The sequence below is a fragment of the Acomys russatus genome, chromosome 19, assembly GCF_903995435.1.
Source record: "Acomys russatus chromosome 19, mAcoRus1.1, whole genome shotgun sequence".
NCBI classification, from domain to species: Eukaryota; Metazoa; Chordata; class Mammalia; order Rodentia; family Muridae; genus Acomys; species Acomys russatus.
This window is the reverse complement of record NC_067155.1, coordinates 29,367,953-29,384,190: the sequence shown is the minus strand read 5'-3', so window position 1 is coordinate 29,384,190 and position 16,238 is coordinate 29,367,953. Positions and strand designations below refer to the sequence as shown.

Here is a 16,238-nt window from a genome sequence, read left to right as displayed (position 1 = left end):
AATCAAACTCAGGTCATCAACTTTGTTTGGCAAACACCTTTATCTGCTGATACATCTTGATATATAGGTATTTGGATCCTCTGTATTTTATGGCAATCACTAGAGAGTATGAAGTAAATATATGATTTTGTTCCCGACCCGCGGGTTCAGTTATTTGTGGAGTGGCGAGTAGGATCGCGACCTGTGAATAAAGAATAGGCAAGAATAGAGACATGGGCCCAGGAAAACTTTGCTTATCGAGGGCTGTTTATTGTATGGGGGTATCCAAATATATAATAAGCTTCTCAAAGTGCGGGGGTAGGAAGAAATGTAGTGGAAAGTTACAAAATCTTCTGGGCCAGGCCCAAGGACAGCAGGTGTGGAGTGGGGCGATTATACAGAAGTCTCGATACACGGAATGTTCTCTTTCTCAAGGTCAGGCTGGATCTTTGTGGTAGTCAGGCAGAATAATTATCTCAAGTATGCAGACAGCTGTGGCTTTCAGCCAGCAGGGCCTCTCAGCCACTGGGGCAGGTCAGGCAAGGTCCTATGGCTCCTGACATCTCCCCCTACTCTAACTAATACAGTGACTGGTGGGCAATTGCCAATTAACATAGTCTAGTCTCTTGCCAATCAAGGTCTCAACCCGGAGAGCGCTCGCCGTCGGGATGGCGGAAGGCGGAAACCAGCGCCAAGTCAGGGCATGGTACTTCGCAGCTCTCTGTATTTTGCCCATGTTTGACGAAACGGGTGAGAGTAGAGGTCTGACCTCCAGAGGGCACTGATATACGCAGGGCTGTCAACCCTGTGATCGGCCCCTATAGGGCCACTGATATGCTCAGAGCTTAACTGAGTGCTCAGCCCCAGCCTGGCTCTGGATCCGACCGACACCTTTTGGCTGGAGGTGGGACATTGGGTGTCAACCCACATGCAATCAGACACGCTCCCCAGGATGCCATTAACAGCAGGCAATGTACCTCCTGTGTAGTGCTTTGCCTCACACCCTGAACATGATGAGAATTAGGGCTTAAAGGCTGTCAGCCAAGCCTAAGGAGGCTACCTGGCCTTAATGGCAAGAAGGCATGAATAATAAGGGCATGGTCTCCGTCTGTGTGGACACCAGCCTGTATTAGAAAACCCGACTGTACAGTAGAATGAGGGGAGATTTTAGGGAGGAGCCACTAAGAGGTGTCTTTGCGGAGCCCTGCCAGCCAGCGGCCTCCTAGCCACTGCTTTTTGTCCAGGGCCCTGAAATTGAGGGGGCGGCCAAACGAGATTGGCCCAGGGTTGGAGGAAGTCCTGGGTGTAAAGTCAGCTGGGGGGTCTTCGGTGTCCAAGCGATGATAATGGACCTGAACAGGGTTGGTAGCCGCATCCACCTGTGCTTTAACAAAACTGGAAAGGTGGTTAAGGGCCCAAGGACCAAAGGAGAGGAGGAGAATAATGCCCACAAAGGGTCCCAGAAGGCTGGGCAAGAGGGTGGTGAGCCAGGGGGAGGAGGAGAACCAGTTCTGATACCAGGACTCCTGTTTCTTTCTGGCTCGCTGGCGTTCCTCCAGGGCCTTGGAAACTTTGTCAAGGCTCTTTTGTGCTAAGCCTGTTTTACTGACATAGAAGCAACATTCCTCTTTAAGAGCAGCACAGAGCCACCCCTCCTTGAGGAAAAGGAGGTCGAGGCCTCTGCGGTTTTGAAGGACTACCTCTGCAAGGGAATCAAGGGAGTCTTTTATTTCCTGAATTCCATCTCTCATATTAGAAATATCTTTATCAATAACTGTCTGGAGCTCAGCAAAACCTTGTTTGGAGGTCACCAAGGAGGCAATTCCTGTACCTGCCCCCACCGCACCAAGGCCCAAAATAGTGGCTATGGTGAGGGTCATAATGGGCTCTCTTTTAGATCTGGGGTGAATGGAGATGCCCTTATCTACAAAGTTTAGGAAGTCTTCAGGGTTGTGGACGGAAAAGCGAGGGAATAGGAGAACCGTCACACACCAAATATGTTTTTGTACAAACAAAGGGGTAAAGAGATAAGAGGCCAGGCCTGAAGAGCAGGCAAAATAAGTACCATTAGGGGCCAAGACGAATTGGAAGGTGGTATTTAATACAAGAGTCTGATTGCAAACCTCCAATAGGGCTCTGGGGGGGAGCATATTAGGGCCCAGAACGCAGGTGCCAAAACCAGAAATAGATTGTACAGTAATGTTATTGTCAGGTTCAGATGTGGGAAGGGCAGATGATGTCTCATTAGTAAAGGAAGGGGTGGAAAAGAGCACGATGCCCTCATAGTAAGGGGGGGGGAAGAAACATATCCAACATTCTGGGTACATCGAGGAATTAGTACCTTTAAGGGTCTGGATAGAGGCATTAGCGAGATCAATAATGAGTTCTGCAGTACTAGGGGGACCAACAGGGATGGTGGGTTGAAACAGGGTAGGGAAAGGAGAGTGGGGGGGTGGCAGAAGGATGAGGGGTTGGCTGTAGCTTAGGAGCAGGAGGCTTGGGGGTGACTGCTGCAGGCTTATGAAGTATATTATTGGGGCCTTGAAAGGAAGATTTGTAGTCATTTTGTAATTTATAAACAAATACAAAGTGATAGGGTAACCATGGGTTTCTGATTATTTTTCTTTAGTGTGTGTGTGTGTGTGTGTGTGTCCCCTTTGATACTTGTAAGGCTTCAAAGCATCCAATCCATGTGAAGGTCAGAGGACAACTTGTGAGGAGTTAGTCTTCTCCTACCATATGGATCCCTGAGAATTGGATTCAGGTCGTCAGCCTTGGCAGCAAGTGATGTCATCCGATGAGCTTCCTCAGCAGCTCCATGGATTCTCAACTACAGCCACAAAGCTGAAATACATGAAAAGGCCTTTGCAAAAGTGGTACCAGTGCCTCACCAGACAAAGGAGGGCACATTCTGTGATCTCATCTGCAATCAAAGCCTGGGCATTGGGAATATGCTGGGGACGTTGGCGGGTGTATTGGACACGTTGGTGATGTGCTGGGAAACACCGGGGGTAGGGTGACTGTAATAAGACCATGGCAAACAGATTGCTTTCTGTGGAATACGATGTTAATACGAATGATGGATAACATGGAAACAAAACAAAGCTCCCTGACATAATTGCAGAAGAGAGGGGACCACTCATAATAAGAACAGGATAAGGAAGTGTTTTGCTCAGTTGTTAAACAGAGAAACGGCTGTCAAGACTACTCCAGAGGCAGGGGAAAGTGGAGGGGGGGACACACAGGCACAGAAGCTACAGGTTCATGCACAGGCATTGAGAATTGTGGGCTTGTATACCGTCACCTAGCCTGAGGATTCAAACACAGGCACTGAGGCTGTGGGCTCAAACACAGTCGCGGAGGCTGTAGTTTCATATACAGGGACCAAGGCTGAGTGTTCATACACAAACATTGAAGGTGAAGGCTCATACACAAGGACCAAGGCTGGTCTGTGGTGGGAGAAGATTCTTGTATTCACATGCGCATCTGTCTAGGAAGGGGACTATTTGATTCAAGTGAGCTGGTGAGAAACTGTGCAGAAGAATCCCTGAGGTTTAAATCAGATGGAGGGCCCAGAAGTGAGACAAGTTAGCGGACACAGGGTCCTACCTCCAACCAAGAAGGTCTTTGCAACTGACACTGACTAGCAAAGGAAAAAAAAATCAATTTTATCCAGTGGAATGTTACTGGGTCTATCAACTGCCCTCCAGGGTCTCTAGGCTTTCTGGCATCAGGCTGATCATTACTCAAGGTCAGGGCTTCAGAGGTATGGAGGGACTTTGTTTATAGTTTCTGCCAGTCCCAGCATCCTTCAGAAGCTTTAGGAGAGGCATGGCTAGGTCTCCTCTGTTTGGGGATTGCTTCTTCCCTTTGAGATAACTTCAATTTTCTCCAGAGGGCTTGTCAACTTTAGGAGGGGTAGTGGCCTGGTTTCTCATAAATATGAGAGGTTAAAATATCTTAAAGGTACAGCCTCATAATCTAACACAAACAAGTGCCGTGGCTGGTACCAGACTTGGGAATGAAGAGAAAGATAAGTATAATCAATATACCACACGCAATAAGTAAAGCAAACACATTTGTTAAGAAAAATGAACTAAGAAACAGGATAGACTACATCGTTGTCCCTTACACCTGAGATGTCCCAGGCAGGAGTTTTGTGTTGGAGACTGCAGCTCCTCACATCAGCATCCAAACGTGAACTGGCTGACAGGTCATAGCTGCTTCTGACAGAATGCCTAGCATCAGGGGAAACCTGTTCTCCTCCGAGGAGAAACCTGGGAGATCATCTCAGTATCCACCATGAGGGAGCTGGTTATCTATCTATCTATCTATCTATCTATCTATCTATCTATCTATCTATCTATCTATCTATCTAGAGTGTGCGTGTGTGCACATGCTCATGCACACAACATAAACACTTAGGTTCTGTCTGTCAGCCAGAAGAGAACCCTATGTGGGTTGCTATTTATAAATTAAGATGTCTTCACCTCCCTTGTAATCAGCAGAGGCATGCAGAAAACACTTTCAGTCCTTCCACCACACCCGTAGCATATGGAGCCAGCCATTTTCCTGATCCTGTATGCACACATATGCACCCCACATAGGTTGCAAATGCCCACAGAAACCATGAGAGGGTGATCGCTTGGAGCTGGAGTTCCACTAGAAAAGGATGGCGGGAGCTGGCCTCCTCTGGGAGGACAATGTGTGTGCTCTTAACTGCTAAGCCATTTCTCCAGCTCCTGAGCTGAAGTACTTGTGTGACAAAGCTTGGAAGTCATGGGTAGGTAGGAAGACTTGCCTCCTTCCCTGGTCTACAGAGACCAGGGAAGGTTCCCTGCCAAAGGGTTTCATGCAGATTGATGAAAATTGAGCAGATAGGATGAAAGTATACAGGAATGGGAATCAAGTCTCAGGGGACAAGGCAGATATGACATGATGTCATGGTTAGCTTTCATTATCAGTCTGACACAACTTTGAAGAAGAGCCTCAACAAGGGATTGCCTGGTCTTGGTGGGCTTACAGAAATGTCTTAAGTCAGTTGAGGAGAGACTCATCTTAACACGGCAGAAGCATTCTCTGGAGTTGGCAACTCTATACATGTAGAAAATGCTAGGCACGCATGCAACTTATTCTTTCTGCTTTTGGATATGATGTAATTAGCTGCCTCAAGTTCCTGCCTTGATTTCTTTGAAGTGACGAGCTGCAACCTGGACTTGTTAGCCAAATAATCACTTTCTCCCCCCAAACTTGCGGTCTTCCAGGATGTTTTATTACAGCAACAGGAATGTAGAACACCTGACAACGGACCAAGGGCAGGAGAGACGCTCAGCGGATAAGAGTGCTGCTGTGCAAATGAAAGGGTCTGAGCTTGGACCCCTAGGACTTGTAAGAGCTGAGGCATGGGCACATGTGCCTGTAGCCCCATTTTAGGAGGGGAATAGGGACAGTACTAGCCGTGCTTAAAAATAGTGAACTCCAACTCCTGTCTCAAGGGAATGGAGTGGGGTGGTATAGAGGAGACACCAATAATGTCTTCTTCTGGCATCTGAGTGTATGTATCAGTCATAACACACACACACACACACACACACACACACACACACACACACACACACACACACACCTCTGATCTCAGTAAGAAAGGTGGAGTAGATTAATGGAACACACCCAGGTTCTGAAAGCACCCCACATCTGGTAAGTCTGTTGAAGAGCGTACAACCATGAGCCTGAAGCCCGGTGAAATTTTACAGCGAAAGGACAGCAGTGAGCCAGTACCCATTGTGACAGTTACCTTAATTGTCAACCTGACACAACTTAGAGTTACCTGAGCAGAGAGTCTCAATGAGGGATTGCCTGCATTGGGTTGGTCTGTGAGCATGTCTGCATGTGTGTGTGTGTGTGTGTGTGTGTGTGTGTGTGTGTGTGTAATTGTCTTAATTATGTTAACAGATGTGGGGATGCGAGATGGGAGGCACCATTCCCTAGGCGGAGTCCCTAAACTGCATGCATTTATGTCTGCTCCTGACTGTTCGTGTGTTATATAAGCAGGTGTCTCAGGCTCCTGCCACCTGTCCTCCCTGAGGTGATGGACTGTCCCATGGAACATAAGGTAAAACAAGCCCCTTTCTTCCTTAACTTGCTCTTTGTCAAAACATTCTATCACAGCAACAGAAATGAAACTAGGACACAGACAGAGGATGAGAACTCTGATTTAAAAAAAAAAAAAAAAAAAAAAGGAATTCCAGGACTTTTGTTACAATCTCCTGAGGCCAACAGGGAGGGAGAAAGAGTCAGCATGAACGTGAGGTGTGTTATTCCACCTCGCAGAGCAGAATGAAAGCGGAAGTTGAGAGGAGCTAGCTCTCAGCTGGCAGTGCATGGGGCTGCAGACTTCTTGCAGATCCAGAACTTTTTGATATCACATTTGGAGTCATTCCAGCCATCCCCAACGAATTCCACACAGTCTTCTTCCCCAATATTGTTTGGCTCCCCTCTATTCCAATACTTCTGGAATCTGAAAAGTCAGTCAACAAAATGTTAGTCTGCTCTGGTGGCATGCTGTGAACCATGCTTTTTAGCTTTCTGGAACTCAATGTCTTCACATCCTTCCAGAATACATATGGTAGATGGACCTTATTCTGTGTCCAGTGATATGCCTGAGTCAGTTGGCTTCGGATTCTGACTCTTATTATGTCTTATATTGAGATAGTGTGGTTTTCAGATGTAAACAAACCAATCTGGAATCCATCTTCCCTACTAGGGTTTTGCACTCTGCCCCATACCAATTTATAGACAATTAGAGATCAGGACCCTGAAAGATGCCAAGCCTGACTCTCCTGTTCTTTCTTCTTTTTCTTTTATTTTTTTAAAAAATGTTTGTTTATTTATTTATTATCAGTATGTATACAGTGCTCTGTCTGCATGCATCCATGCAGCCCAGAAGAGGGTGTCAAATCACATTACAGATGGTTGTGAGCCACCATGTGGTTGCTGGGAATTGAACTCAGGACCTCTAGAAGAGCAGTCAGTGCTCTTAACCTCTGAGCCATCTCTCCAGCCACTGACCCTCCTGTTCTTATGCATGGCTACCAAAGTAAAGGATCTTTCCCAGTGTGTGTTCTTTCCCTTTTATTCTGATTGGTAGTACAGTGGGATTTGTAAACATCTTCATAAACAACCTTTAAGCTATTTTTGCCCTTCTCCTTCCCTTCCTTCCATTTCCTTCCTTCTTTCCTCCTCTTTTCCTCCATGTCCTTTCTTTCTACTCTTTCTTTTCAAAAATTGTTTTGAGGCAGGGCCAAATATGTTCTAAGGCAGGGTCTCATGTAGCCCAGGCTTGGTCAGAACCCACTATGTAGCTGAAGATAACACTGAACCTCTAATCCTTCTCCAACTACCTCCCAAGTGCTGAGATTAAAGGCATGGACCACCACACCAGATTCTACAGTGCTGGGAATCACTATGTTACTTTATGAACGTACCCGTATCTCCAACCCAACAAGCCATCTTTGAGTGTTAACAGTCCCCTCACCTGATAGCTTTACTTTATTTTATATTTTATACTGATACCCTACATTAAAGTCAACATCCATCAGGGGGACTTTTGTTGTTTTGTTAGTGGGATTTGCTGCTCTTCTATCTGTGCATGGGTAGGAAGACCTCCTTCTATCAACAAATGTGGGCCACTCTTATTCCTGAGGGGCAAGGGAGAGGATGAGCCCATAAGGTAGCTCAAGTCATCGCATCAGAGACCTGCCTACACCCCACTCTACCAGTTGTTCCCTTTTCCTTAAATCTACCTGGATGATAGAGGTGAACCATCTACCCAGAGCCATGTGCCTTCCTTCTTCAGGTCTGACAGCCCCATCCAGGTTGATCCTTTAGCCTTAGAAGTCTGTTGCAGGAAGGTCTGGATGGGAAGAGGAGGAGAGTCAGGGGAGAGCTATTTCTCCCCCTTTCAGCTTGTGTCTTCCTAAACTCTTGCAGGAAGTTGCACTTGTAATCTGATCTTTCCCCTCTGCTCTATCAGGCCATGGGCACACTCATGTGTGCTTAGGTGATGTCTGCTGTGTTTACATCTGTAGGCATGGGAACATTCACTCTGGCACAGGGTGGTACCCGGCTGGTTGGACATAGAGACACATGTCTTTAATCTCAGAACTCCACAGGATTTTTGTGAGTTCCAGTCCAGCGAGGACTACAGAGTGAGACCCTGTCTGAAAGATAGCAACACTACATTAAAATAAAAGAAATACACAGCTGGCCTCTACACACACACACACACACACACACACACACACACACACGGATAATGATACAGGATGGCTCTTAAGGATAAGTGAGTCTGTAGAATTTTCTCGTGGCTGGCTTTAATGCGCTGGAAGCAGATTATACTAATTCATGGTTGCTTAAGCTACATACCCCTTCTTATCAGCTCTTCAGTGACATCCCATTATAAATGTGAAATTATCTATGACGAGGATGTTTACACCAGGAGAATTGGCAAACGGGATGTGTATCTGAGTGTGTGTGCTACGTGTGTGCTATATACGTGAATATGTGTATGTCCATATGTATATGTGGGTGTGGGCATACATACTGCACCACATATGTAGAGGTCAAAGGATAACTTGTAGGGCTTAGTTCTCTTCTTTTTACCATGTGGGTTCAGGGGATAAACCTCAGGTTGTCAAGCTTGACAGGAAGTGAGCCATTTCACTCCATTTCTCTATTTATTTATTTATTTTTATTTATTTATTTTTGGATTTGAACTCAGGTCCTCAAGCTCTCGATGCAGGCCCACATCAGGATTTTATTTTTCCTTTTAATTACACCTACTTATATGTCTGTTTGGATGGGCATAGGCCACAGTGAAAGTATGTCTGTCAGAGGGCAACTTAAAAGCGTCAGCTCTCTCCTAATGCTATGGGGGTCCTAGGAATTGAACTCAGGGTGTGAGGCTGAGAGGCAAGCACCTTTGTCTGTGATGCTAACTAATCGGCCTGCACACCAAGTCTTTTATGTCTCAGAGAGCAGATGGCTAAATACCGATCAGCACAGAGATGATATCTACTGCATTTTAGATGTCCCTAAAGCACTCAAATGCTCAGTACCTGATTCTATGTCGAGGGCTCAGAATTCCCTTATTTCTGCTCTTCCTCATACAACTCTGGAAAATTGTCCTAATCCCACGTGATCAGGATCCAGGTGCACAGAGCAGAACAGGATGGCATAACCCCCAAGATGTACCTGCTCTTCATCACTTTCAATGATGACTAGTTGAGCATTCACTTCCTGGCAAGCTGTGACGGCATTGTTCCAGTTCCGCTGGGACTTGGAGAAGAAGTAACAGCTTCCCAGGAGGAATGTCCAGTCCCAGAGACAGGGGCGACACAGGCGGGCTGTTGGGGGAAGTGGGTTAGGACAGACTCACACCTAGATGTCTGTGACTCTGTTCTTGGTTAGCCTTCAAACTCTCCAGAGTCACTCTCTTCCCTTGACATGGCACCCTGTGGAGCCATCTCCTTTTCCCTTTCTACACTCCTTTGAAACTCTAGGGGAACTCAGGAGTCCAAGCTCCACTTCCTCCTGGCTGGAAAATGTAGGAGCCTAGAGCTCAGAAGAGAGACTAGAAGATGCGCTCATGGCCTTTGTGAACACTGAGCTTCTGCTGTTTGCAAAACTACTATGAACACTCAGTGTCCACTGTGCGTGTACAGGCCCTGTTAACACTGTGTACCTAATTTGTAAATGGTTCCTATGAACACTGCCTGCCTGCTGTTTGCCTGACCCCTGTAAATACCAAGTGCCAGCCTTGACGTCATGTTTTAGACCCAACTTAGAGGAGGAAACTGAGGTTCAAAGATATCTGAGGACTCAAATAAACTGACCCACAGTAATGACTGCCTGAGGCCCCCAGGCCTCTGGTTTCTGTTCACTCACAGAGTTCAGCCTTCATCTGTACCAGTTGCTGGTAGATCTCTTCCTTCTTAGAATCATCCTGCCCTGGGAGCCTGGGCATCTTGGAAACTGGGCAAAGAAAAAAAAGGAGGAATTTCAGTTATTAAACAACTACTGTGTGCACTGACTTGAACTGGCTTCCCCGGGACATTGTGCCATTTCTTTTTAAAGGCTGATCTCATTCTGTTCCTGAAACCTCTCACACTCCTAGGCACAAGGACACAGCTTCCCTCAGCTTCCTGAGAAGCACTGCCTACTGTGTGCACAAGTTCAGTGAAGATGGTGTCCCTACTGTGTTCATGGCACAGTTGATGTTAACATGATTGTATATGGAATGAACCAAGAGAAAACAAACCTTAGGACAGGGATATGAGGGTAATTTTAGGAAAGATTTACAGGACAGGAAGACCCTCCCCTAGTGGGCAGCACCTCCCCATGCTGGGCCAGATATAAAACTGCCGAGGAAAAAGCAAGGCTGCTGCTGTCTGCCCATCCTCTCATCTATCCTGTCGCTGCCTCTGGAGCATCTATCCTTTACTGATGTTGCTTCTCACTCCTTCAGATTTTCATTGTGGCCTGATGTTCTGTGATCTACAGGAATCCCCCAACTGCCCGCCCCCACCTCCCCGGTTGGAATTCCAAGACACCCAGACTCATGGACTGAGTGGCTACCAGGTATGCAGCATGCAAGCAACCATTATGGACTTATTAGACCATACTGTGTAAACTAATCTAGCAGAGCCTTTTGAGATATATATATATTCATTCTACAGTCTGTCCTTGACCAGTACAGGCATTGTAACACTGAGTGCCTGCCATGTATATAATCCCTATGAACACAGAGTACCTTCTGTGTGCATGCCCCTGTGAACATTGAGTGTTCATGGTTTTCATGAACCCTGAATAGCTGGTGTATGTATGGTCCCTACCAACACCGAGTGTCTCCTGGAAAAGCCTACTTCTGTAAACATCAATTGCTTTCCTCCCTGTTACCCATGGCCTCAATTTGCAGACCTAGAAACTGAGGCATAAAGAGGTCTGATGACTCAAGAAAATTGATACTTGTAGCAACCTGAGGCCTCAGAACCTCTGGTTTATTGTCACTCACGGAGTTCTGCCTTCAGCTGCATCAGTTGCTCAGAGATCTTCTCTTGCAGAGACTCATTGTGCCCTTGGGAGATGGTGATCCTGGACACTGTGCCAAGAAAAATTTAAAAACTGCCATTATTAAGTACCTACTGTGTGCCATTGCTTATGCTGGGCCCCTGGGGTGGGGTCTTATGTCATGTTTCACGAACTGCACTGTGTCACAGTTTGCCATAAACTCTGGCACAAATGAGCATACCCTTTGTAGTTCCTGAGTGGCTGGGAGTGCAGGCACAGGTTGCTGCCCCAGATTCTGGGACGGTTTCTGGTTGATGTCTTGTTTAATTTCTTTTGAAGACTGGTGAACTAAACACACAGATGGACATCTCATCCTGGGGCTGAGGCTGGGTGGGTCAGGATGAACCCACACTTGGATGCCTATGTTCCTTTCCTGTTCTACCTTTAGGCCCTCCAGAATGAAGGTCCTCCTTGGGCACAGAACCCCAGGGAACTATTTCCTTCTTTGCTTCCTAAATCCATTCCAACCCCAGGAATGCCCAGGAGTCCCCTGCCCACCTCCTCAGGCAGGAAGAAATAGACTTAGATAGAACCCCAAACAGAGGTCAAAATATTGGCTTAATTTAGTGCCTACTGTATGTGCAGAACTTTGACCACTGAGTTCACACTGTGTATATGACCCCTGCGATCAAGCACTTCATGTACGCATGGTCCTTGTGAGCACTGAGTGCCTATCCTGTGTACAACCTCTGTGAACATGAGTACCTACTTTGCATACAGCACCTTGACCATTGATTTTGTATTGTGTATATGACCTCTGTGAACATTAAGTGCCTGGTGTACATGTGGTCCTTGTGAGTACTGAGTGCATACATTGTGTACAACCTCTGCGAATGGAGCCTGAATGCCTATTGTGTGTACAGTCCCTGTAAGAAGCAAATACCATCCTTGTTGTTACTTGGTGGTTTCAACTCACAGATGAGGAAGCCAAAGGCTCAAAGAGGTTTGATGCTTCAGGAAAGTTAATCCCATATAGGGACCCAAGGCCTTGGACCTCTGGCTTCTTACTCACAGAGTTCATCCTTCAGCTGTGTCAGTTGCTCAGAGATCTTCTGCATGGACTTATTCTGCCCCTGGGAGATGGGGATCCTGGACACTGTGCCAAGGGGGAAAAAAGTGTCATTATTAAAGACTTATTGTGTGTCACTGGGTCTCCAGTGACACTGTGTCATTTTAAGAAGCATTTGAAAAAGTAATGTGTGTGGGCATGGGGCATGCATATTTATATGCGTGGAAGTCAGAGGAAAACTTGTAGGAGTTTCTCCTTCCACCATGCAAGTTCAAGGGGTTGAATTCAGGTCATCAATCTTGGGAGCAAGCCCTTCTATCTGCTAAGCTACTTCACCAGCCAATGTGCCATTTTATTTTTTAGACAAGTCTCACTTGGTCTTAAGTTTCTCTCAAACTCCTATGTATAAATGATTATACCTCCTCCAGCTTCCCCAGAAGCTCAGGCTATAGGTGGGTGCTGCTATTTCAGCATTCAGTACAGTTTTGATTGATGTTTTCTTTAATCTCCTTTAAAGACCAGGAAACTAAACATCAGATGGGTGTCTGATTCCAGAGGAGGTGAGAAACCGTAAAATTATAAAATATAGAAGACGATGCAGTAGCCATTTTGATTCCTACCCCAGCTAACAGCCTGAGAACTTGAACTTTTATCTTGATGACCTGGCCCCTGGTTCCAGGAATAGATAATCACTTGACCCGGCCCCTGGTTCCAGGAATAGATAACCGCAAAATTGCCCCAGGACAGATGTCCCTAATGGCACAAAAAGGTTTCAAAAGTTTCCCCCTTCTCCCTAACCAATCAGGATACAAGAGACCATCGACCCCACCCACCTGCTTTGTGGTTTTTGCCTTTAAAACTAGCCTGTAACAGCTACTCGGGGTCTTTCACCTCCCGAGTGCTGAGGGACCCTGACACATCAACAATTGGGACCTTTGACATTTCAGTAATAAATTTTACCTATACCTATACCTCCAGCCTGTGTGACTTGAGTGGTCTCTCGCGATGACCCCCTTCCCGAATTGGACTCCAGGGTCTAACAGAGGCAGGTTAGGATGAATCCACTCTTGGATGCCTGTTTTCTTTGTCTGCTCAACCTTAAGGCCCCTCAGAGTGACACAGCACCCTAGGGAACTATTCCCCTCTGTCGGCTCTGGTTTTTAACAATTAAACTTTATTATATAACCCAGCTAGCTTACACAAGAGGAAAAAAGGGTTAAAGGGAAAAAGGAGTGAACCTTCTGGTATCCATTCCATGGGGCAGGTCCCTAGGTGTCTCTGGTCTGTGTACTGGTCTGGCCTGTTTGTTGGTGTTTGTTTTTTATCCACGATCCACCTGTGCTCAAGCCCGGTCTGAACCTGATGTTCCTTTCTCTGTCTCCTCTGCTTGTCTGTCTGTCACATGTAAGGGGCCGTCTCCCTATCCCATTGAGGGTCTGCTTTTTGAATTTTAGGCCCAGGATGGCTCCACCCAGTCTATCTCAAGGTTAATCTCAGGGAGTATCCTTGGTGTGTCCAAGGGTAAAGCCTGCCAAGACTGCTTTCACTTGTGACAAAGCTTACAATCCTTCCCACACCGCTCTCCGCTTCCCAACACTACCAGCACCTCAGGAGTCTGGCAATCAGAACAGGGGCCATGAAAATTACTTATTTGAGTACCAACTGTATGCATGACCCCTGTGAACATGAAAAATGCATGTGACCTCATCAAACAACTAGTGTCTGATGTATGCACAGTACGTGTTGTGTGCCAAGTACTTACATGTGCTCTGGGAACACTGAATGACTACTGTGTACATGGCGCTTGTGAATATTGAGTGCCTATTGTATACATAGCCTCCATGGACATTGAGTGCCTATTGTGTGCACAATCACTATAGATGCCAAGTACCGTTTTCTATTGTTATCCTCTGGTCTCAATTCATAGAGGAGAAAACTGATGGTCAGAAAGTTCTGACAGTTAGGAAAATTGACCCCTTTCCCATGGAGCCCTCCTGAAGCCCTGTCCCTTCTGGGTTTTGGTCACTCACAAAGTTCATCCATCAGCTGGGTCATTTCCTGGTAGATCTTCTTATTCTTGGCTTCCTCTTGCTTCTGAGTATTTGGGGTCTTGGAGACTGTGAGGAAGGGAAAAGGAGTTTCATTAGTAAAGGCCTCCTTGTGCCAAGTCCTGCACTCAGGAGACACATTGTGTCTTTTTTTTTTTTTTTTTTTTTGAGATGGGTCTCATTCTGTTGTCAAGACTTCTCTCATATTCTTTGGCACAAATGATCATTGTGCCTCAGCTTTCTCAGTAGCTAGGACTATAGGCACATGTTAGCACCCCAGAGTCTAGGGCAGTTTCTTATTAATGCCTACTTAATACCGTTTGAAGGCTAGAAAGCCCACCACGTGCAAAAAAAGCTGAACTGTAGGAGAAATGGATCCAGAATCTACCCACTTCTCTTTTTCTCACTCTGTCCTACACCAGAGATGGAGGCATCCTTAAAAGATGTGCCATTGGGTGTAGTGGCACACTCCTTTAATCCGGCACCTGGGATGTGGAGGCAGGTAGATCTCTGCGAGTTCAAGGCCAGTCTGGTCTACAAAACAAGTCTAGGACAGCCCGGGCTGTTACATAGAGAAAACCTGTCTCAAACAACAACAACAAACAACAGACATGCCATCCACTTGTACTCCCTACTTCCCTCCAAGACCCCAAAAAGGCCCTAACTGAAGGCCCTGTTCAGCGAGTTGAGTCTTTTATTGTGCCTGACCTTGAAAAACAATGACCAGCAGGAGCCCAGCCAGGAACAGAAAGGAGAGCAGCTGCAGGACCAAGGGGACTTGGCTGTGTCTCAGGCATCCTTCCAGAGAAAAAGTGGACTTTTCAGTATGGCGATGTCCCCGATTTAGCCCAATTCCAGAACAGGTAATCAGTATCCTCCTCCCACTGGGCACAGGAATCTAGACTCAGATTCTGCCTCTACGTGTGGCCTATGATTTCATTCCCAGGCCTCATCCTCCTCACAGTCTGTGATTTTGTGCTTCAGCCTCCACTCATCCATACTCTTGATTCCCTACCTCAGCTTTCACTTCCTTAAGAACCGTAATTCCTTGCTGCATCCTCCACTTTCCCAGGACCCCTAATTCTCTGTCCCGGTTTCTGTCTTACCATGGCCCAAATTTCCCTGTTGTACCCTCCACCTTCCCTGGCTTCCCGCTCCAGCCTGTGATCTCTCCTTTAGCCAATTTCCCCAGCCTTCCCATTGACCCACAATTCCCTGGCCCAGCCATTATCTCCCTAGGAAACAGAAGTTCAGAGTCCTAGCCTCCAACTCTTTAAGATCCACTCTGAGGAGGGCTGTCCACTTTTCACTAGCCCCCTCACCCTTCTGTACCTGGCAAACTCTTGGTTCGAGAATTTGGTTGCAGCCTGGAGCTTTTAGTAGAATACGTGGTGCCACTGACCATCAACTCGTCATTCTCTGAGGAAAGAGAGCGCAGTCAGCCTGGGTGGGCTCAGCACTGAGCCAACCTTTCTGGCTCCCCTCACCATGCTCCCAGAACGCCAGCTCAGCCTCACCCATTGAATCCAGCTGCTGCATGTTCACTTCTGTGGAGTCACTCCTGGTCACTGCTATCCCCTGGTGTGTGAGACTGCTGGAGATTACAGCTTTTATATCATAATGTTCTCTAAATGTCCTTTCACTCCGGATGGAAAAAAAAAAAAGGAAGCCCATAGATTGCAAAAGAGCCTGAGGGAGGAGATGCATCTTTGACATAGCCTATCTTGTGTCAGATAATGCAAGGTTTAGTAGTTTTCTTTCTAAAGGGAAGTGTTTGGGAAAGTTGGGGTCCTGTAGTGTGTTCATGGTGTGACCAAATTATAGGTACCCTTTCAAAGCCAATGGCTATACAATAAGGCCACTTTGTTATGCCCTTTTACCTACGTTGGATGTAGGAGAGCAATAACCCACCTTCTCAGTTACTCTGTCCCCTCTGACTCCAGGCTGTCTTGGTTTGTTGGCTTCTGATCCTTGGAGATTTCTGCTGACTTTTCTGTGCTAATGCTCCTGTCAATTGAGTACCCGTTGCTGTTAGGACTTCTGACTTCCGGGTGGGTTTATTCCTTAAGCCTCCC

The 16,238-nt window shown here is 46.6% G+C and overlaps 1 protein-coding gene across 1 annotated transcript; it reads right to left on the bottom strand.

Annotated features, from left to right (window-relative positions):
- Positions 1–6,261: 6,261 nt before the first annotated feature.
- On the bottom strand, positions 6,262–15,837 carry LOC127203318 (CD209 antigen-like protein B). Its single transcript, XM_051162101.1, has 10 exons — positions 15,681–15,837; positions 15,496–15,582; positions 14,872–14,961; positions 14,146–14,232; positions 12,119–12,202; positions 11,051–11,137; positions 9,925–10,011; positions 9,232–9,383; positions 7,782–7,891; positions 6,262–6,496 (listed from the first exon to the last, which is right to left on the bottom strand). The coding sequence occupies exons 1-10, from the start codon at positions 15,835–15,837 to the stop codon at positions 6,346–6,348; spliced, it is 1,092 nt and encodes a 363-aa protein (XP_051018058.1). The 3' UTR covers positions 6,262–6,345.
- Between the last annotated feature and the right edge of the window lie 401 nt (positions 15,838–16,238).

Coding starts and splice junctions, on each gene's coding strand:
- LOC127203318 (XM_051162101.1), bottom strand. CDS start 15,837: ATGGGCTTCCTTTTTTTTTTTTCCATCCGGAGTGAAAGGACATTTAGA. Junction 11,138..12,118: donor ACAGCTGAAGGATGAACTCT/GTGAGTAAGAAG, acceptor TTCTTGGCACAG/TGTCCAGGATCACCATCTCC. Junction 9,384..9,924: donor ACAGATGAAGGCTGAACTCT/GTGAGTGAACAG, acceptor TTCCCCCAACAG/CCCGCCTGTGTCGCCCCTGT.